This window comes from Fulmarus glacialis, unplaced genomic scaffold, assembly GCF_000690835.1.
Source record: "Fulmarus glacialis isolate BGI_N327 unplaced genomic scaffold, ASM69083v1 scaffold5974, whole genome shotgun sequence".
In the NCBI taxonomy this organism is placed as follows: Eukaryota; Metazoa; Chordata; class Aves; order Procellariiformes; family Procellariidae; genus Fulmarus; species Fulmarus glacialis.
This window is the reverse complement of record NW_009209823.1, coordinates 6,368-29,806: the sequence shown is the minus strand read 5'-3', so window position 1 is coordinate 29,806 and position 23,439 is coordinate 6,368. Positions and strand designations below refer to the sequence as shown.

Genomic DNA, 23,439 nt, shown 5'->3' with positions numbered 1-23,439 from the left:
AGGTAAAGTTAGTGCCTCAGCTAGTCACCTTGCCCTCTGCAGACAGCGCTGACTTAATCGCAGAGGCAATGAATGCATTCTAGCTCCTGTGTTGTGAGATTTCACAGCATGGGTGTTAACTTGAACCATCAGTAATTTCACCTTCAGTTCACACCAGACTAACAACGGTAGTGGCTGAGCAGCCTGTAGCAGGCACGCTCTCTTCTACTGATCCTGCTGTGGGAGAATAACCTCTGGCAGAAAGACAACACCTCAAATTGCAGTAGTCCAATCGATTTAGACTCCTTTTCCAGTGTGGTAAGACTGCACACACCACCAGACAGCCCAGCTCAGCTAGTGGGTGGTAAATAAGCAAACCTTGTGACGTGATTGTGGGATCATCACCTAATTGAAAGGTTAAGTTTCATTTGAGAAGTGTTGTATTTATTTCCCTTCCTATAAAGGCTAATTTAATGTTGGTATAAATTTGGGTTATGGAGGTTTTTTTGCCAGAACAGGCTTTGTTGTTTTGGTAAGATAGAGTTAATATGGGCAGTGCAGCCTTGCAGTTCCCATGAATTTGAATGGAAGTTGTACTTAGACTAAGGGGACGTGTGTAATGTGTAAAATCACTTTGGTCTTGTATCTTGTATTTTATGAATATTACGTTGTATTTGATTAAAGCCTATATTATTGTCCAGTCCGTGCATGGCATTTCTAAATTACTAAGTTATTTGTACAAAACGTCCCCACCCAAACAGTGAAATGATCATTGCTGAATCAGAACAGTGGTCTTCCTTAATTATACTATTGATTAGCTGCCAGTTCCCTAGTCCTTAGCAAGCAGAAATTAAAAATGTAGCTGGCATAAGAACCTGAAGTGCTGAACAAATGAAAATTGGATACATAAGATATCCAAATCCCTTGGAAGGGCTACTCAGAGGGAGGATAAATGCACTATATTTCTGCTTCTTACATTAATACTCAGTATGGTCTAGAAGTTTCTTGCCCTGCATAAGTAACAGCTGAAATGTTGTATACCCTTTTTTTTTGCTTTCTTTTGTTTTTTTCTGTTCAATTGTATTAACTTAAAAATCCAATTCACGGGTCATAATATGGAGAAGACTTTGCAATGGCAATTTGAAGATCTGTTTCTTAATCCAGCTTTGCCAGTGATGTGGGACTTAAGGCAAATCACTTTCTTTGCCTCTTCCTTCCTCTCCCATTTCCTGTCTGCTTATCTGGTATTGATCTATACATTGTTCAGGTCAGGGAACTGCCCTTGCTGTAATTCTCAATTGTCTCAAGTTCCAAGAAAACTTCAGCTATGCAATAATTCAATACAAACCATTAAAAAATATGGCCTTAATGCAAGTATACTGAGCATGACTGGATAAGCTTTGACTGTTTTAAATGTTTGGATTCTCTCATGATGTTGACACTTTGTTTGGTTGAAAAGTTCAGAATAATGAGTTAACTTTTCTCCTTGTTAATTTTGTATAAATTAACAAAGACTTCAGAGTGATGCACTCGTTAATGTAGTCGATGTTGTTTCTAAGTAAGCATTCAAAGTAAGCATTGCATTTTACTTAGCTGAGTTCACAAAAAAACTTGTGGGTGGTGTGATCCTTAACTTTTCAGGTTTTAACGTAGGCTTAGTCCTTAGTGTTGTGGACATGTGTTTAAAAAAAATCCCTTTCTAACTGGGATTTCTGTTAAGTGATTAAAACTCCTCTTTTGAACAAAAATCCTTTTAAAGCCCTGTTGAGTGTATTGGTTTAGAACAGAGTTTTCTTCCTTATTGTTAGAATGTGTGGACTACATTTTGTTAAGACATGATTGCCCACCTTGAGACTGGTATAAATATTAGCAATAGGTCTAATGATATGATAATGCCCTTTCAATTATAAGATAAGCTTGTTGTTATGTCATGCTCGTCAATAAACCTTGGAAATTTTGTCAAGCTTTGGAGATTGTTCGTGTCCTACAAGGCAATACTGGATGTTTTAAATCTGCAGATACTACTATTGGGATTTTGAACACTGAAGTGTTCTTATTTTTCAAGTTGTTTAATAATCACAACTGTAGAGGTGAAATAAGAAGTCCTGTAAGTTCAACCTTGTTGAAAAGCAACCTAATGGAGAGAACATCTTTTGCAGGGATTGCCCTTTGACTTATTATAGAGGGATGGTATGAATCACGTGCAAGAATGGCTGTTTTCTGATGTGCACTTACACATTATAAATTGACTGTCAGTATTTTATTGGACCAGCTGGTGCTATGGACCTGTTACTTCCAGAAGTTCATTCCTGAAAACTTTTCGAGAAGCTGGTTAGACAGGTGAAGTAAAGAGTCTAAAAGTAGCCATTCAACCCTGCCTAAGCCCAGGAAACAGAGTGAAGGGACCGTCTATGCCACATTTAGTAGGTAAGAAATATCTACTAGGTTAATGGAGCAGGTGAAAGAGCTCCCACGGGGCCAAGGAAAATTTTCTAAATGTATTAATGTGCAAGATACAAAGGAACATGAGGGGAGATGCAATTTTTTTTTATTTAGGTGTTTATGAGAGGGCTTGGTTAAAATTTAAGTGCTTCTTTCTGAGAACAATTGAGAAAGTCTGCTCTTGAGTGAGGTTTAGCCCATCAGGCTCCGAAGCACATTGTTTAACTTTAAAACCTGGCAAATGTTTCAATCCTTTTTGTTTTTTGCTAGCATTCTGACTACATTTTTGATACCAGACTTAATGCTTCTAAATATTGAATTACAAATGATGAAGAAATTAAAGTTTTTCTGAGATGTGGAGGAATAACAGCCTGTGTTCTCCTAATAGAACATAGGAGGCAGTGTTGGCTCATAAAGATGTGAGTTGGCACTCAGGATACCTTTTTGCAAGAACAGTAGCTGTTGGTTTAGACTTTAGTATAACCTATTTTGAGGTAGACAGTTCCACAAGAGAGGATGTGGAAAGTGAGGCCTTTGATGAATTTGTTTTCTTGAGGTTTTACTCACATCCCGTTTTTTCCTAGCAATTTACAGTGTAGTACAAGATCCTCTTTAGAATGGTGCATGAATTTCCTATTTCTTTTAGTCCTTAAAGTTCCAGCAAGGTTCAATATTCAAGAAATAAAGATGCGTATCAAAGGCTGTTGGAAGTTTCTCCTTAATTTTTTTTTTTTTTTTGTTAAGGTTTTAAAATAAACTATGAGGTTATAGCAGGGGAACTGTCAGGTACAGAGTAACTTTTACAATTCTCATTGTATTCAGAGTAGTTTATTATCCACAGAATAATCTCAGTGATTTGCAAATGAGTTCATGGCTCTCTTAGCAGGATAGGTACTGGAGGTCTTACAGACATTCTTAAATTGCTTTTCTCAGTGTTGAAAACTGAACAGCATAAAGGCTTCATGTAGTGTGTCCTGTTGTCAAGAATATGCATTTGGAGATTAACATACAGCTGCTACATATAAAGAGACCTTGATCCTTCTGTTCTTGACATCTAAGTATAAATCTGTAAACAAGCTGTTGACCACAGCACAAGGCCTATAAGCAGTAGAGTTTAATTCCTTCAGCCTTAGTAGTATTCAAAATGACAGTTTTCAAAGGCTTTGGAAAAGAGAGCCCAGATATCTGTCAATTTTGGGTTCCTGAAGTCTTTCTGATTGTTTTTTCAAGTACCTCCAAACCTGAATAGGATGCAGGTTAAACAAACCCCTCTTAGCCTTCTGCCTCTTATGATCAGAAGGCCATATGTAATAGATGAATTCAGCTGGGTCTGAACAATTGATGCTACAATAAGTTGGTAAAAAATATAAAATTGCAACTACCTCAAGCTGCCCAAAATTTACCCCCAAAAAAGGGGTGATAGTAATGTCCTTCTGTTGACAGAAACTCATGATACTATTTAGAAGGAAAATGAGACTACAAAACCTGAGTTTATTTTATCTTTCGCTGCGTTCTCCCATTTTTTTCCTCATTTGTACTCAGTCCTGTATCATTAAGGCTCAAGAAAAATAACATTACTGCGTCTTGCAGTATTTTTGTCTATATTCATCATTTTGCCTGTTTGCTTGATTTGGCAGCAATAGTTGAGCTGTCTGTGACTTGGGATGGCACCCAAGAATTTCCTTTTCCGACTTAAAAGGAAAGAGGAAGTATCTTTCCCCACATAGCTCTCACCCAAAATATTTGAGGGTTGAGCAGGGGATAATTTTGATTGTTTATAAGGCTGGTTTTTGACTGCTGGAAAAGACTGCATGTTACTGGAATGAAGCAGATTGCAGGTACACCGACCTCAGATACGGAAGTCTGTGAGAGGTACTACAGGTCCTAGTGTGCAGGGATTGTAAAACTCCATGTGCTGGACTTCAGCTGCCTTTTTATATATAGTTTATGATTGTTTTTGTGTGTGTGATATATTTTCTTGAGCATGGTAGGCATATATGCTAGTAAGGGAGGAATTTTGAGTCTAGCAAAACTGCAAGCTCTCGTGAGTTTGTTTCTGTTGCCTTGACAGATCTTAACTTGTGGGGAATATAAACTGTAGTTGAAGGATGTTACCTGTTTACATAGGCTTACAGATATGTATGATCTGTTTGATTACGGTACTTTTGGAAAGCATGCCTGTTATTGCTCTTCTTTTCTGCGTGTAGTGGGTATCAAAGCCTAAACTAAAACCTGTGAAATTTATTTCTGCTGGCTGCATGCTGAATGAACTCTTACAATAGCTCTTCGCTTCAAACTGATGGCTGGGCAGCTATGTCTTACAAATGCAATGCTTATATTAGAGATGTTAGACTTTTGGATTCCTTAACTAAGTTCAGTGCCAAAGGGAGATAGTATAAATGTTGCCATTTAAGACTATTGCTCAGCAGTGACCCTTTACACAGTTCTGTGCATCAAAGTAGTTTGTTGCCAGTAAGGTCAGGGAGTACACTTGGAAGGAAAACGCATGTTCTTTTGCTAATTCCCTTTGAAAGTTACAGGATTTATTGCAAGGTTTGCTGTAAAATGACAAAAAGGTACATAGAAGTTGGCTTGGGTATAACTGCCTCCATTCTTGATAGTTCCTGAAAGGTGGCACACAGAATCAGCTGCTCACAAGGGACAGAACCTTGACATCTGCTTGCAGTTATGGAGATAGTTTTGTTTATTCCCACTCTCAAGGGATTTGTAAGAGTATTTCTTAAGGCTCTTAATTTAGAAAGATACCATGCTGTGGAATCAGAAGTGCCGAGTGGCACTGTTTTGCATCCCTTATTCATGGAAATAAACTGCTGTAAGGCGTGATGATGTTGTGTGGTTTAGGAAGTTAAACATTAAAAGTACTAGGGAAAACATGCTGCAATGAAACTAGATTAGATTGTTCAAGTTTATCTGTTTTTTTGAGAATCCAGTTATGCCAAGATAACAATAAAGAGGAAAGGAGCAGCACTGTTGATTCAAACAAAAAACTCAACAATGAATAAACACTCACGTTTTAGCCACGTCCCTGTCCAAATTTAAGTGCTTCCAAATTACACTAGACGAAAAGAGGAGAATTTTTTTTTCCTTTTTTTTTACCTCCTGATGGTTGTCGAAAGGCGGTTTGTTATTGATCTATTGAATTGGTTTGTACGTCTTGGAGGTAATTTAACAGTAGCTTTTGTGATTCGTAGTTCAGGGTTATTTTTTTCACTATGGCTAAAATCTTATATGTAAAAGCAGATTTTGATGCCTGTGCCTTAATTTTCCAGATTTATTCACTGCACTGATGATTCCCCCGATCCTTCCTTGGACTACGAGGTAAGACTCTCTACATGATTTCTAGGTGATTTAAATGAATGGCTCACAGGTAGGCTGCCATTTGTGCTTGGGTATGTGCCCATAAAAGTTGTTTTTTTTGTTTTAATTGTGTTGCTTGGGCAGTGTGGGGAAGCCTGGTTAAGCGCTACTGTTCATAAGGAGTTCATTTAATTTCAGATCAGAGATGAGCTAAAGTTCAGACTTTTGAAGCTTCCTTGCAATTTACTCTCATGTCTGTCAGGTTTTGCCAGGAAGGACAAGTTCAATAACTGAAAGTCATATATTCTTGATAGTATTGCTTGTGAATATCACAACTGAGGTTACTAAGAGAGAAACTAGCTGTAGTGGCTGAGGACATCCTGAAGTGGTCTATCATATCTTGTTTCATATGCTGGTTACCAGACTAAAATGTTAAGTTAGCAACGTAGATATTAACAATGCTTTAAACTGTTCATGTGGTGCTATTGCTTTTATGGTAGCATCTAGTCATGTCTCTAACAATAATTTTTATGTAAATGTAGCATTTGTTATCATCCTGTGGGCTTAAAGGGCCTTAGAAAAAATACAAGACATCTGAAAGCTGAAACAAAGAGTTTCACATTTACACGGTAGTTAGGAATGTTACCTTTGATTACTGAGGTTTTTCTTCTGTGGGTGATAGGTGTTGGGAGTTTCCAGTACCCATGAGCAGTAATTGAGGCCCTCAAAATCTGAATACTTCAGCTTAAGAAATGCAGAAACTTGAGAAAGTGCCAGAGATACGCTTTAATTACTAGGCAGTCTGTCCTATTGACTATAATAGTTTGGTTACTATTTCTATCCCGTGTCCTTATTTTAACTGGTTTGCGCCTTCAAAGGCGTCACAGAATTCTACTTGGGTGTATACCAGAATAGAGGTTGATTTGGTTAAATTTAATTCTGCTCATCAGCTCTTTTGACTAGGGAGCAACTTTCTGCCAATTCCATGACAGATTTGTTGTGTTGTACAGCAGGATTTTTTTGTTTTCCATGCTTTATCATTAATGTAACTTTGAAGTTGTTTCATAAATAATTTCACAATTATAAATACCATACAAAGTGGAAGAATGTAAGATAATGAAGGTGGGAAGGGGCCTCAGGAGGTCTCTAGTCCATTCTCATGCTCAAAGCTGGGTAAGCGATGAGATCAAATCGGGTTGCTTGGCATTTTATCAGTCTGGTCTGAAAACCTCAGTGGATGGAGGCTGTACAACCTCTATCAGGGAGCTGTCCCAATGCTTGACAATCTTCACGGTGAAAAAGTTTCTTCTTATGTCCAGTCTGAACCTTTCTATTTTAAACTAGTTTGGACTAAAGGGTCTTTAAAAGTGCCTTCCAACTAAAAGCATTCTGTGATTCTATGAAATTACTATTAAGTCTAATTGCTTTGAAGTATTTGCTAAGATGATTATGTGAACTGCAGGTTAAGATTGTTTTGGTTTTTTGTATCAGGAATAACTTCAGAGGTCATCTTATCATTACAGCAAAACTAGAAGGTATACCTGTTGACAAAAAGTTACCTATTACCTTTCTGAAACAATACTTTGTCATTTGTTTTTCCTCTATAGCTTGTTCTTCGCAAATGGTGTGAACTAATCCCTGGTGCAGAATTCAGATGCTTTGTCAAGGAAAACAAGCTTATAGGTAAGGCTTTTCTTAAAGATAAAATTATTAGGTGAAGTTCTTAGGAGTTTCTCTGATTCCTTGAATCAGAGCTAAATCTGAAGACAGTTCTTTCCTATCACACCTCATTTCTGGAATTAATGTTTTCTTCTTCTTTCTGTAATTTAAAATGTGGCATGCACATTTCTCTTTCCACTGTATTTGAAAGCCTGACGACACAGCATGCGCAATATTACAGTGGGAATATTCTTAATTCTGATTGCTAACTCAGAAACTTTACCCAAAGGCTGCTTTGTAAGTGACTCTTTTATATTCAGGAGCAAATGACATCGTAGCCAGCTTGCAGAATTAATACAGAGGCAGTTGGGTATTATGCTGATAAAACATGACCACATGTGGATATTATAAGCAGAAAGTTGGCGAGGTCAGAACATGTCCACAGGTGTACGAGGTGTCTGAGCTCATATTATGTTCAGTGTAGTTGAGTCAGAAAACCTGTCGATCTGTTACTCTGGTTCAAAAACCTAAATGTAAAATGTTTCAAGTGGCACTGAACAGCTAGGGTATCCACAGCATGCAAAGAGCTGATGGGTGCATCAGGATACCTGTGACAGCTGGAGGACAGGCAGATTGTGCTAGAGCATGTATTTTAGGCAGCTCTAGGGTAAATTTAGCTGAATTATACTCCTCTAGATGTACTGACTATTCTCTGCTAACTATAACAGGAGCTTAGAGATCTAGTGCGCATACAGGTTGCTTGAATTGAGGGGTTTCATATCAGGCTAAATACTATCCTGGAGTTTGAATTTGTTTTTGGCGTGGTCTACCATGGAATCTTTAAAGATGAACAGAAAAGTAAATAGCACAGAACTGGTGCATATTTGTCCTTAACGAGGTTGAGTCATTCTGCCTAAACCCTTCTAACAAGGAGATGTTATAACAGGGATGTAGCAAAGCTCTAATCCAGACTTCATAGGAAGGAAGGTGATTTTTTGCTTTAAAATAAAACCAAGTTTGCTCATTTTGTCTGTCTCATACCTACATATTCACAAGCATCAAGATGCATATATACAAGTAGTCTGTCCAGGATTCCTTGATGTGGAAGTGAAGGGATATTAGCTATCTAGTCCTCGTTGTTTCTCCTGGCTTCTTCTCAGCATGGTGACTATGTGCTTGTTTTGGATATGCCTTTTTGTACCTGTTAGGAGCTGTCAGCAATTTGTCTCTCCATCCTGTCCCACCTCTGTGAATCATTAGGAACGTACTCACTGTTCTTTGTTTCCTGGTCTGGGTGTCCTATGGAAGTCCACATGGATGTTTTGGGCTGTGATAATCTAGGTGCTGTCAACACATACCATTCTCAAAGCCCTTTTATTTGGCTGTTCCTTCTGGTGCTTCCACACTCATCTTTCCATTCTCTATCCATTCATGCCAATTGCAAGGTTTATTACAGTTCTCTGTACCAGAGTTTATCTTGCTAATAGCAGAGATTCTCCGTTAAGCTGGTATTGCTTAACGGCTACTGACATAGCTTTTTGAAGGGGGAAGAGCTGAATCCTGACCTGTTACGTGCTGCTGGAACACCACAACTGCCAGAGATATCATCACTGTAATAACCTCTAAAACATTTGAATGTAGATTTATTATGGAATATATATATAGTGATATTTACTTTCAAATACCTCAGAGCATTTGTACTGGCTAATTAAACACTCTGCACGTTTCATTACTAGGTTTTAAAACCTAGTAGATCTGCCAGTATGGTTTTTTTTTTTTTAGCTCGCACTCCAGCTGCATTTCTGAAGACAGTTCCAAGATTTTTCACAATATGTTCCCGTGCTCTTAAAATTAATAAGCCTGTCAGTCAAACTAAGGAGTGATATTGCACAGTGTAGTGAATGATTTTCCAGTTACACATCTGCATCCCCTGAGGTGCCACCATCTCTTGGTTTTTGTTTTTAGACCCGAGTTAAGCTTTGCAGTGGTATTAACAATTCAAAGTTCCACTGACATCATAAACTTTATATGAACCTTTTTAAAGAGCACATCTTTGGAGATAGTCAGCGTTGTCTTACAGTAAAACTTAATCTCTTGTGTTTTGTATATGGTTAAAACAGCAAACTGCCATCATTGATACATCTTTCTTGGGGGATTCTGGCTTTTTCTTCCCCTAAATAGCATGAGTGAGTTATTCTGCATTAGTGGGGCAGGTCTTGATTTGACATTTGTCCAGCAGGGTATTGTAGTGGCTTATGTTGACGTATTCTGTATGAGAATTCTGTCACTTAAGATGCAAGCAAGCGTATAATCCTGTTGATGTCAACTTAAACTATTGTCTTGTAGACAAACAAGTGTCTGAAATTAAGAGCTCGTGATGTATGTAATGTCAGACATGCAAGACAGCCCTTGGGGGGGGATAAATGGAAGAAATAAAGTACTAGACTGCATGCCATCTCGTTGATTTTAGGATGTAAGGTTTCACCTGTAGTGCCTTATCAAACAGGTACGCTTTATTCCATGCTTAAAAAATCGGTTAAATGAAAATCTTTATGGTATGCTAGGATCGATCATCTTTGCTAATGTGCAAGCCTAGCTTCTACCCCTTTCATTTCATGGTTCCAAATTCTGGTCCCTACATCTGATGGGCAGAACAGAAAAGGTTTTTGACCAGAGTAACCAGGGCGAATGAAACTGAAAGGAAAAGACAGGAATGGGAAACTTAAATGCAGGCAAAGGTTCCTCCTGAAATTCACTTTAAAATAGTCAAAGATTGTACATGTAAAATAAGGTTCACAAAATATAGGGCAGAACTGTTCAAGGAAAAAATTCCTAATGGAAGTGCTTTAAATATTGGAGAATAACGCCAAGTAGTAAGTAATTCTTAAATGGTTGAAACTTGGGAGAACCCCATCTTCTGAAATATAAATTATAACATGCATGTCTCTGATAACTGCATTTTGTCTGGTTGGGGTTTTTGCATGCCTAAAGCTCTTTGTAATCTACTAAAATTATTGACAGGTATATCACAGAGGGACTACACTCAATACTACGATCATATCTCTAAGCAACATGAGGAGATCTGTAAATCAATACAGGAGTTTTTCAAGAAACATGTACAGTATAAATTCTTGGATGAAGACTGTAAGTATCTTACGGCTTCAATTAGCAAGGGGAGCATGGGGGAGGGAAGGAGGATGTTTATGAAGGTTTTTAAATACTTGCTGCATACATAGTTACAAAGACTTAAAAACAGAAATGAAGGGTCTACCTCTTTGAAGTTCCTTTGCAGGGTATTGGGAGGTTTGAAATTGAAAGGGCTTGCAGGGCAAACTCTGTAGAAATGAGACCTGTCCTCCTGCCCCTGTTGCTGAGCCAGGCTCGTTTGCTCCACAGCGCACCGAGTTGTAATGTGATAAATTCCAGTTTACTGCTGGAGATCAGTGGAAAAATGGGTACTTCTCAATAAATAATGGCATCCCCAGTATTTTAAGTCTGTGGATATGCATCTCTCTCTTCATAGCTATTTCTTTCACAGGGCTTGGTTCTTTTTAAATTGGGAGAGTCTTACAGCTCTTGTGGCTAGGGCATGCAGAGCAATGTAGTTTTTGAATGACTATAAAATTTGGAACAAAAAAACCCTGAAGGAATAGGCTGGAGCTTTTCAGGAAAACACAACGAATGATGGAAAGATCCCTTCAGAAGGCATAATGACTTTTTTTTGGAAGGCTTTTTCCCCTTATACTTTTTTTTAATTAAGAAAAATTCTAAACCTGAGAAGTGAGGTAGGAAATGCTTAAAAAAAGTCATTCAGTAGTAAGAGGAATACTTGGTCATAAAGATGTTGCCAGGTGTTTGCTGCTAAATTATTGATGTATTCCTCGAAGAAAGGATTTGTAGGTTTCTTTTCAAAGAGTTATAATAATTTCTCCTAGAATATTGATGCGCAGCAGTTTAGCTGCTGAAACTTTTGAATAAAGGCCACGGTATTTGATACACCTAAGCAGCCCAAGTAAATTGTCTTGTTCTTTAAATGTGGAGTCCTTTGCAAATCTTACTGGAAATAGTTTCCTGACATGGTTTAGTGAGAATTGAATAGTGTTCTGTTGTGATGGGTGATCAGGAGTGGTGAAAAATATGATGAAGAAATTTAAATTGGATCTGGCGTGGGCCAAACCTCAGTTTAGTAAAATACATAAACATAAGAATTGTCTGGCAGTTGTATTGTCTTCTATAAAGCTTTGAATACTCAACCTTTAGGTAAGTTTTGAACATGGTTAATTATTTTGCCGAGCCACCAGAGCAGTCAAATAGATCTGTCCTGTCTGACTTGCTGAAAAAGATACTTCTAATGCCAGTCTACCTTATATTAAAATTCTTAATAATTTGACTCTGCAGGGTTCCTTTATTTCAGTCCAGAGAAGTTCTCAAGGTCCACTCCTTGGAGAAGACTAGTAGTCTGGACATCAGTGTACTAATTTAATAGGTCCATAGCCCTAATGTTTTGAAGTAAGATCGCTCATATAGATCTTACTTAATTTACATAATTCTCCTCTGTGCTCCAAAGTAATTTTAGCTGGTATGTAATCGACTGATAGATAAGAATTCAGGGCACTATTACTGGAATCTGATGCCTAGATTTGGGCTCTGAAACTGCTGTATGGTGAACTGAAAGGTCTGAAGTGTCATCTTATGTAAAGAACATAAAACTATGCCATCTGAGTTACCTTCTGGGAAAAGGAGGTTTCAGGATGACCTTCTGGCATGAAGGTTTGTTAACCTTTTGTTCTTAAGCACTAAATGCTGGTGACTTGTCCTTCTGCAGAGAAATGCCATGCAGAAAATATTTTCTGGGGTTTTTTACCACGCTTCATTCATCTCCCAGTTTATCCCTTGATCCACTGTCTGGTAGCATATGTATTGTTAACAATAAAAATCTGGGTTTGCTTGTTTGTTTGCTTTTAAAAGGAAAGGTATTATAGCTCTTTTTCCTGACTACTTGTTTCGTTGGGGATTTTGATGCTGTTTGCTCTGCTTTTGCCAGTTGGTCTGGTAGCATCTCCAGATGGAAGAGTTGAGTCAGAGCAGCTGAAGCATTGCGGAGTCAGAGCAGTAGGATAACAGATGGGTGAATGCTTTATAAATACTTCTAAATTATGTTAGAACCTCCTAAATACCTTTCATAAGAGCCCAGTAAGAACAGTGTTCTGGAGGTATTGATACTTACTGTAGAGTTGAGCCTTGGCTTACCCTCCATTTTGAGCAATTGCTGATAAAGTTTTACTACAGTCTCGCTGGCCCAAGACACTCCTGCTCTGAGGTGGTCCTTAAGAAGAGCGAACAGTTCAGGTTTTCTTCCCTGTTCAGTGTTTGTGAGTGTCCCGAACTGGTCACCAGTGTGCAGTCAGTCTTGACAGGGACGTAAATTCCACTAAATGCCATTAGCCTCAATGATTGCCATAGGCTTATTTTAAGCTGAGAGGCATCATTTTATAATAAAGCTCAGATGCAAGTTTTCCATTAATGAAGTATGACTAATGAGAATAATGGTACAGGCAACAAGTTCAGTTGAACAGCTGGAGAAGAAACTTAGGGTTGTTGTGCTCCTCTTCACATGTGCTCCTCTTGATGACTTAGCCACTGAGGGCTTGTCTTCTCAAGAAAATCATAGCACTTAATCCCAGAATGACATTTTAAATTGACGTAACTGAGCTTGTGCAAAAAGCTGTGTGGATTTTTAGCCTGTATGGTCAAAAACAGTTACGTGACTGGCTTTGGTGCTGTTGAGTTGTGGTTTGCCCTTAGCCCAGCCAACTCCGCATGAAATGTTAGATTAAGCTGCTGAGTAGCTTTACATGCATGAACGTGATCAATCAACATCCCTGTTACTGACGGGCAGCTTCCTGAGTAGTTGCTGAGGCTCAAGTGTTCTTCAGTCATATCCTGAGTTTAGTTTATCCCACATGTATTGGGAAATCTCTTAGCTGAAATATTCCCTTCCTTATTAGTGAAGGAAGTGACAATACAGCATTTGTCTGAGGTTTTTCTAAATCTGGCTTTTCTTTTTCTTTCTTTCTGCTTGCTTGCTTTCTTTCTGGTACAACTTTTGAATGTAGTCATGCCTGAATGCTTATCTGTCGGTTTTCCCTAGCTGAATAGAAAGACAAAGATTTGTGTAACCATACAGAACAGAAGCTAATAGAAAGATGCATGTACAAAGATTCACGCTTAATTAAGTCAAGGGGAGGGATAACAATGGAGCAGGGCAGCTTTGCGTCAATCACCGAGTAGCAAAGGGTCTGTTTGAAAGAGTTGTTGATAATCGGTAGGTGTGCTGTCTCTGCTCTGGGTTACATTAAACATAGCCATTTCACTGCCACCTCCTCCTCAGCACACCCACTGACCTCTTTGTTCCTACAACCTGTTTGTCGTCTTATCTGCTGAAGTCCTAATCTCCTTCAAGCAGGAACCTTCTCATGTTAAATGTTTGTGCAGTGTCTAACACAGTGGAGTCTTGATCCTTCCTTGAAATTTCTCCCTTCTGCTGTAAACTGAACAGCAGTAATGTCGAAGATAAGCTTCTCACTGTGCTAAGAGTTTATCAAACGTTCTTCTTTGGGAGGAAAAATCAACAGAAGAAACCAGCATTACATGGAAAAACCCGGCAGCCGATCTCTCAGTGCATTAACAGTAGTTCTTGAAATGTTTCAACTCCCTCTTGGAAATTAACCTAATTCTGGCTTGCAGTTCTTTAGACATACTGACTTTGCAGATTGTGCTGTGTACACAAGTATCTATTCAGATTTAGACATCTTCTGTGAAATTATATATCTTTTAAGATTAACATATTTTTTTTTCTCCTTTTCAGTTGTTTTTGATGTGTACAGAGACAGCAGGGTAAGTGAACAATAGGTTGTATATAATTGTTTATTCTGCGGAAACTCCTCCTGAAATGCTACAGAGATGAAGCAAATAATAGCTTCATCTTCCTAGAAGTAGTCTTGGCCAAAAAAAAAAAAAAAAAAAAAGGAACCTACTTGATGTTATCATTCTGTTCCCCAGGTCTTTTTCTATGTTAGATCCTGTCCGCAGTAGGAGAATAATAGGATTAGGGGTGTAAATATGTCTGTGCCTGTGATGTAATTATTTAGCAAATATCTTCCAGAGAAGTAGTCTGTTTTAAAGCACATAACTTTAGCTTCAGCTGCAATTCTGTCAGTTCTATGAATCTACTGAAGGCAATTTAGTTTTCATTATGACACGGAGAGTCTTTGCTGAAATAATTTAGAATAGAATAGAATATTTCAGTTGGAAGGGACCTACAATGATCATCTAGTCCAGCTGCCTGACCAATTTAGGGCTGACCAAAAATTAATGCATGTTAATAAGGGCATTGTCCAAATGCCTCTTAAACACTGACAGGCTTGGGGAATTTTCTTTTAAGATAGGTACTTAATCAATATCATGCAACACTAAATTGTTTTAGTGAAGCACTACCTGTTGCCAAGGTTCCCTCTGCATAGTGCTTATTCTGGGTGCTTTTGATGGAAATGTATCTGAACATTCAGCCACAACGGCTGTGATATTTCAAAAAAAAAAGCGGGGGTGATATTTTGCTCACTAAAAAAAATCTGGGGGATTCTTACAAAAAATCATTCCTTGGGCTTTCCTCCTCCTCCCCCCATGATGTTTTTCCCTATAGCATCTGAACTCATTGAAACTAATCATTACTGTTTCTTCAGATTATCCGTGTGAGGTTGGAAAATGGTAACTTGTACTTCATATATGGAAGCCTAGGGTACGAAGGGATAGTTGTCAAAAGAGTATATGAATGTGATGTGCCCAATTTGTGACAGGTGAAAGCTGTTTTTTCCTTCTCAAACTGCTCCAGCTGTGGTTCTGAGTGCTCGGAACCCAGTGATCAGAACCCTGAACATCCAGATAGTGATGGAACGGGGAGAAATGTCCCATCTGAACTTCAGGTGCCAATATCAGAGTTAATCACCTTGACCTATCCTAGTGTCAATGGAGAGAAATAGGTCAGAAGAATTGTGCTTGAAAGGCACACATGTATTGTTTTAAAAGCAACCACAACCAAAAATGCGTTATGTAGCCTTAAATCTCAAAATCTGATTTTAGGAATCACAACCTGATTTTGGGAAGTGCATGCACATTAGTGCATGAGAAGTAAGTCTTTCTTTTAGCTTAAATTTTTTCCAAATCTTAAACCAGAAATGCAAAAAAAAGGGCTATATACATTTGCTATATACATTTATGAGTCTCACTGTTTGACTTGTTTACAGTTATGGGATTGGAGAAGGTCTTTATTTGAGTTGAGTTGGGAGTATTTGTAGTAAGTCCTGATTCAGACTTTGAATGTTGTTAAAGTGTTTTGTAATTGTGTAGTAGTAAATCATGCCATAGTTTGCAAAACAGAAACTAAACAGGAGTGTGTGTCATGTGGAAAAAAAAATGTTTTACTGTTACTCAGCACAACTTTTAACAAAGGTACCTAAAATCAGGCTACAGGCTAAAAACAGCCATGCTGAATGGTAATGAAAATTACCTGCCCAGGCTCAGATCGGCAGACTTGAGGATGCTGTCAGGTCATTGAACCAGGTTCTGCCGTTGGGTACTCTGCCTCAGAGCTGAGGCATGAAGACAGATTATTTAAGTAGAAGGTTTCAGCCTGTGTGATCTCAAAGGAGCAGTGTTTCTTCATCTGTCAAGATAAAATATATCTGTTTGTAGATATCTCTTGGTGCCTTCTACCCTCAGGTCTTGTAAACTGCCAGATAGCCCTTTGTGTGTCAGATCCTCCTCCTTTCACACGTACTTTTGTGGTTTGCAACTGTATTATTCATTGCTCCCTTTGTATGTGAGTTATAGGCAGCAAAAGAATACTGAGTGTTGCAGAGTGTGATTAATTTCCAGAGCCTGTGCTCCTCATCAGGCTGGTTGCACAGCAACCTCACCTACAGAATGAGAGAAATGTCCAGTGTCTGCTTATTTTAAACTCTTTCAACTCTAAATATTCAGCTTGGAGAAGCTTGTTCTTTGATATGGTTGTGAATGAGAGCAACCCCCTCCCCACGCTTGCTTTAGTTACTTGAGAGACTGCACGGAGTAGGCTGCCACAGGTCCTGCTCATTGAAGTGGAGGGTGGCATAGAAGCAGCAGTGGCCTGGTTGAGAACAGCTTTTATGTGTCTGCCTTTCCTGTTACACTCTCTTCACCGAGCTCATCTGAGCTAGTGCCTGACTTTGCAGACAAGTCGTCTTTTAAGGAAGAAATCCTGCCATACAGTCTTCCAAGTTGGATCATCTGGAGACCTAGTCCTGAAGAAGTTATGTTGCAGGACTGGTAGCCTGTTTTCATTTGTATCTACTACTTTTTTTTGTTGTTGTTGCTAGCAGTTCAAAATCGTTGTGCAACAGCTGACAAGCCTGAGAATCAGCTCTGCTGTTGCTCGTTGCGTATCTCCCAGGTGTTAACAACTTGTAACCATGTTCAAGACAAGTCACTGTGGTAAGACAAAGAAATGCAGTGAGTGGCTCCAGATCACTGCTAGCTCACAGCTGCTCTTGTTAACATGCAAACTGGTGCTTGTGTCTCTGCCTTGTGAGCATTGTCACTGTGCATGAAGGTGCAGCTGGAGTTAGGGAGATGTAACAGTTCAGTTCGCATTTTGTCTATCTTTTAACTTCCTTTTAAACAATCTTTGTCATAGGCATTTCCTTTCAGCAGCATGTTGCTTAATGCTTTAGTAAAACAAAGCATGAAGCTGACATGATATGGTAAATCTGTTGGTTCCTGGTTTAGGATGAGAAAAAAATCTTATGTAATAAAGGTTGCGTTTTTTTTCCCCTCCAGATATGCACAACTTTGCTTTCCTGGCTTGTGCATTTCTGTGCTCTCATATGACAAAAGATTACTAATACCAGAAGATGGCAGATAAACAGCTTTACTACTGCTGTTTAGATACACAGTGCAAGTAATCTGAAACTACATTTAAATCATGACATTGCGCGTAAGACTTGAAAGAGCACATAATCTTAAGAAAAGACAGTTTGGTTACTGACCCAGAGTTATATACACTCCCTTTAATGAGCTCTGAAAAGGGATATTTAGTTTGTTTTGCCACTTCTCATCAATTTGCAGCTACCAAAGCTCAGTGCAGATTTAAGACCATCTCAAGGAAACAGTTGGTGTTGTAGATGGTGTACTGCTGTGTGCAGGGAGGGAGAAATACTGCTGGGTGCTGACAAAAAATGGGTGTAGCTTTCAGTAGTCTCAAAACCAATTTTCGTTTTTTTTGCAGGGTAAATTTCTTCTCTAGAGAAATGATCTTGAGTTCCTATGAAAAAGCTGAGTTTCATGTATTTGGGGTGAGGAGGAGTCTCTGTGAAAATCTTTCCTAGGGAAGTCCTTTATTAAGTATAAACATTTCTGATGCAAGGAAAGATTCTCTGAATTGCTGAACGAACTTTGCCAGCCATTGCTGCTGTCTGTGCTTAAATTGGTTCATTAGCTGCCTTGGAGCTAACAAGATGTCCCCATTAGCAAAAGTAAAACATCACTTATAATGAGAATTTGTGACTGCCTTTTGAAGAGGAACAGAGATGGAAAATGATAGCAGAGGTTGCCCGTGTTCGCTCTCTGCACCGATGGTGTCAATATTAGTGCAGAGGTGCTGCAACTTAGCCACGCGGATTTGTGCTTCTTCACCCTTCCGAAACAAGTAAGAAACCACTCAGGTCTGTGTCCCCGCAATTTGCAGTTTCTTTTGTAGCCTGGTTTTAAGTACTGCTGTTGCAGTGCATTGGCTTCTTAAAATTTGATCTGCGAGAGCTGTACCCTGTGGATCTGCCCTGTGAAAGCCTGCGTGCAACCACACACTCACTGGTCGGGGCGCTGGATCAGTTCCAGTTTACAAGTAATGTCACTGGTTTCTTCTGTGCTGGGACTCCCCCCACCTGCATGAGTAACTTGCTATGGATGATAACAGACCAGCCAGAGCATTTCTGTTTTCTGTTGTACGGGTTTCCATGCGTTTCCTATTCTGTAGCGTGTTAGTGCCTGTGGGGGTGGCTTAGGTAGTGTGGGTGGGAGAGGAAGTCTCCATGTTACTGTGACTGGAGGCTTCAAAAACATCTTTGTAAGTTAGAAACCAGATGGCTGTGGTGTAAATCATTGAAGATATTTGCTGTTTGTATCAAGATAGGGAAGATCTTTTAAAGAAGGAAGATCCTTCAGGAATGAGGGATAGAAAGAGAAAGCAAAATAAGTTTTTAGTAGCTACACAGTCTTCAGGTTTGGTTTCCGATTCCAGTTGATCTTTAATAAACACAATAAAACCCTTCAGTCCTGCTTATGTTACAGCAACCTTTTTCTTTCCATATTTGATAGATCTGATTTCTTCCAAATGTAATACTTGTTTTGCAAATTCTTACTAGCAGTTGTAGTCACATTTCATTATAATTTATTATAATGTTTTGTTTTATTAGAGTAGATGACACTTTCTTGGGTAAGAAAAGATGGCCCTGTGCTGGGGGTTGTATCTTGAGATGACTCAAGGAACACAAACTATTTCTTGCTCCCCTGCAGACGTCTCTGTTGCCATTAATATGTCATGTTAGTCTCTCTGCTTTCATTTTTCAATTGTAAAACAGGCATGCTGTTGTGCATACTACCAGAACTGTTTGGAACACAAATGTATTAAAGATGAGGCAGGAGAAACTAGTCTGGACTACTAGTAATGGCTATATTATAAATGCCTTGAAGTTATTCTTTATTTGTCTGTATCTGTGTAGCACCTTTCAGCTTTCATGATCTCCACTAGCATTTTGCAGACCCTGCTCTGTATTTTTAGAGTCCCTTCTGAGACCGAGAACAGCAATTCTTTAGACTGCTGAATGTATAGCAGTGCTGAGGTGGCTTTTGGTGGAAAGCAAAATCCCTGTTTGGGTGGGGGTTGTTTTAGGTTTTTGGGGGGGTGTGTGTGGGTTGTTTTTTTGTTTGTTTTTTGGGTTTTTTTCCCTTTCCTTGTTCATGCTGTCTGAGGATCTTGGAGGACCATGGGGATTAGACAGAACTTCTGTGGTCTCATCTGAAAGCACCTTGCGTAGAACTGAATTCAGTTTATTTGAGCTCTATCTGATCTTCTGTTTAAAAAAAAATAAATAAAATAAATTAGTAAGTCGTAGCTTGCCATGTTTTAAAACTGTGTCTAATGTAAAGGATGTTAGAATATTTTAAGTGCTTAAAACCAGGTGATTTCAATTTTGACATCTTTTTATCTAAAGACCAAGCATGCTACAGTAATATATGTGTATTCTGATTTTTTTTTCTTTTTTTTCTTGTTTTAGTTCTGTGGCTTGTTTTAATTCTTCTATTGTTCCGTTGCAGGGTAAGATTTGGTTAATAGATTTTAACCCATTTGGTGAAGTTACAGACTCCCTGCTGTTTACGTGGGAAGAACTGACCTCTGGGAAAAACTTGAAAGGAGACGAGGGTGAAGGGGAAGCAACAGAACAGGTACAGCCCTGCCGTGAGGGAGGCTGGCTAACAAATCCAACAGGCATTATTATGGCCTTTTTTTTTTTTCTTTCTTTCTTTGTTATAATCAAATTGAAGTAAATGGGTGTCCTTAACTCATGAAACGCAAACTCCTTATAAGTAGAATCTAGCTTATTAGACAGTAGTTAATTTCAACAAGTATCGCATGCTAGTTTTAGGTGCCTGCAAGGGAATTTTTAGTTCAAACAGTACAAGCCCATATTGCAGCTTTGACCACATTGCGAAGAAGATGCCCTGAAACTTGCTTTTATGCAGTTTTGATGCGCTCTTTTCAATTTCTGTGAAAATCTGTTACTTTTCTATTTAATCACTTAAAGTTCTGCTTTGTTCCTGATATCTGTCATACAGTTTCCCAGAGCTCCAGATTTATGCTTGGGGGGAGGCAAAAAGAAGATTAACTTCTGTCTCTTCCTCATATCGAATACCCTCAGGGAAGCCTTGTCCTCTGGTTGAACTCTCTGGACTTGCAGAGCAGGGTTTTTCTATCCCTCTTCCAAGATGCATTGCCTCTGTAAAAACAAATAACTTCCCGTTAATACAGAGAAGGAGGAATAGTCTTCATTTATTTGTACTCCAGCTTTTTTCTCACTGCATGCTTGAGACTGAGTCCTCACATCTTAACGAGTCCTTGGACAGCTGGATAGAAGATAGAAAGTAGCATGTTACTTGATCTTGGAAAACACTTGGTAGTTGTCTGAGGAGAGATGGCTAGTTGGATAGCGTGGGCTTTTCTTTATTTTCTACCTGTTAAACTGCATTAGAGGTAACTGCAATTTCTCCATTTTCATAACACATTGAAAGGGAAATACACCACTCCACAGGCTATCATTCATGCCATTTTCTCTTAGTCTCACTGTGTGGCTATTGCTGTATGAAAACCCATTCAATGAACCTTCCTGCTAAAAGCTGTGTCTCCTTTGTTAAAACACACTCCCAATTCTTGAGCTGTCCGTGGGACACCTGAATTTTGTTTTGAGGATTTCTTTTTCTCAGTGCCAGACGCTTTACATGGTTTTCTCTGGTGTAAGCCTGGATGAAAAGTAGAATGATTTGTCTTCATACTTCAGCTTACATCCGATCACAGAATCTGGTGTGGAGTTATTGAACTTCTGTCTTTAAAATGAAGCTGCTTATTGCCATACAATGGACAATTATGTTGCATGTCAATGTGTTGAACTGAAAATTATATCAAGTTATCCAAAACCTGTTGTTACAACTGAGTGTTTAGAGATACTTTCGGATATTTTATAGAGATTTTTTTTTCCTTCAGTAAGTAAATTGGTTGCAAAGCTTAGATCATAATTTCAGTAAGGTTATATTTGCAAACATGAGTTTAAACAAGGAACCTGTGAAGACAAGTTTAGGGATTCTATTATAAAGACTTTCTTTATCCACATATTTATGTAGATACTATTGCCCAAAGTTCCTTATAGATCCATTATTACAGCACTGTTACACGCGTATGTATATTAAATGCATTAATAATTGATACAGTGTAGAAACTTTAAAGTGAGGGAATGAATGCCTTTATTTGACTGTTATTAACATTTTAACTTTTGCTCTTAAGTGGGCAGAGTTTTTAATAAGAAAACTACAATTTTTAGAATGCGCAGGTTTAGTTGAATGAATACCAAATACACTCATTGGCAAAGTGACTCAACAATTTCACGGGGGAGTTCAAGAAACATTGCTAGCTTTATTGACATACGCTGCTCTTGTCTTATCCAATATCTTTTCCAAAGGACTATCCGGTTTTCCGTTGTACCAACAGTAACGTTACTGTTCAGCCTAGTCCATACCTGAGTTACCGACTGCCGAAAGATTTTGTGGACCTTTCTACAGGAGAGGATGTTCACAAATTAATTGACTTTCTTAAACTGGTAAGAAGTAGTGAAAAAAATTTCTGACTTTCCGTCTTTGTGAAATGGCAACATCAAAGTGCCTGGAATTGTGCATTTGTAATTAACATAGGTTACATAATTACAGAAAAAGTAATGTATGAAGCCATCATACAATGTATTGTTGGGTTGATTTTTTTTTTTTTAAAGTGATGAAGAGCAAGTTTTCATACTGATCTCATGTCAGTTAATTAATTTTATCTTTACGGGAAGCAATGAATATAGTTTCACAAATCTTACTGAAGGACCTAGCTCTTTTCTTTCTTATTTAAATGTAAATACAAATGTAGTGTAAATGGAAATGTATTTTTTGAATGGCTGAAGCTAATGCTTTTAAGAACTTATGTAAAAGTTAGAAGATAAGTATATTAGGAAAAAACGTTAAACACTTGTTGCTTTTTCAATACAATTTCTTTGTTCCTTTGATGAACAGTGACATGAAAACATGACATCTTTGTAAGCCAGGGAAGGGAGGGCAGATTGCCTTCATCTTGACCGCTGCCTTCTGCCACAACCATCATGTTTTCTGGTTCTTGTATATTCTGTTGGTTAACTTACAGGGCAAATCTTGTTCTTTACTGGAAATAAAATCCTGTAGTTTGGGATGGGGGAGAGGGATGATATTGCTCTGTTCCATTTGCTGGAAACATTATCTCTCACCATTCAAAAAATGGCTTAGAAATGCAGTCATTGTCTAATATCCATTGTATCTGGAAACACTTGTCATGATTTATTAGTGCTTTTACTTCAGATAACTGTGTCCTAACATTACGAACTCTCCTGTTCCGTTGACAGAAAAGAAATCAGCAAGAAGATGACTGAGGTATCAAGAAGCATTACATTGAATTACAAGCAAGAAATGTGGCAAAAGCTATATTTAGCGTAACTATTAAGCTATCGATTTAAAGAAAACCTGCTTTTTATAGTCAATGAAAGAACTGAATTGTTCATCCTGCGTGTCTGTTGGTTTATATGAAAGTGTAGAAAAGCTTTTTCAGGGAAACATGAAAGGTCAGGTGAGTTCTCACTGGATTCCAGGTTGAATGCAATTATACCATGGTGCAAGCAAGCAACAATCTGAGTGCAACTGAACGACTGCTTTCCCATCTCATAATGTGAAGATTGATGCCACTGAAGTATGCCATCGGACTCTTCAGTGATAAATATGACAACATTTAATGCTTGTGCAGTTAAAACATCAAGCATCTTCTGAATTTAGGCACAGTCTTGTGTAAAATATAGTATAGTCACAAGGAAAGAAAGGAATGTACTTTTTTCTGTGGTAACCTTTTAAAATTGTATATTGACTTTGTTTTGGGAGCACTTATACTTCTCATCCTTCCTTTATGTTAAAAAAGAAAAGAAAAAAAAGTGGAGAAGGGTTTTTTTTTTTAATTTGTTATGAGGGCTAATACTTCATTTCAGAGAACAGCTGTAGCTATAGTAGACTACTTAAGGTTTGAAAATTTTGCATTTCAGGAATTTGAAATTCTTAATGCATTTCAAGTAAAGGAGTATTTTCACAGTAGCTAAAGCTATGAAATTCGTTAAACTTCACCAAATT

General features: G+C 38.3%; 1 protein-coding gene across 1 annotated transcript; it reads left to right on the top strand.

Moving 5' to 3' along the window:
• Positions 1 to 5,711: 5,711 nt before the first annotated feature.
• On the top strand, positions 5,712 to 22,697 carry CDC123 (cell division cycle 123; the record flags this gene model as incomplete). The annotated part of the gene is made up of 7 exons (XM_009576952.1): positions 5,712 to 5,760; positions 7,347 to 7,422; positions 10,420 to 10,542; positions 14,267 to 14,295; positions 19,807 to 19,935; positions 21,720 to 21,857; positions 22,671 to 22,697. Coding segments are annotated over 7 exons (571 nt in total), but the record flags the coding sequence as incomplete, so codon positions are not given.
• Positions 22,698 to 23,439: the final 742 nt, after the last annotated feature.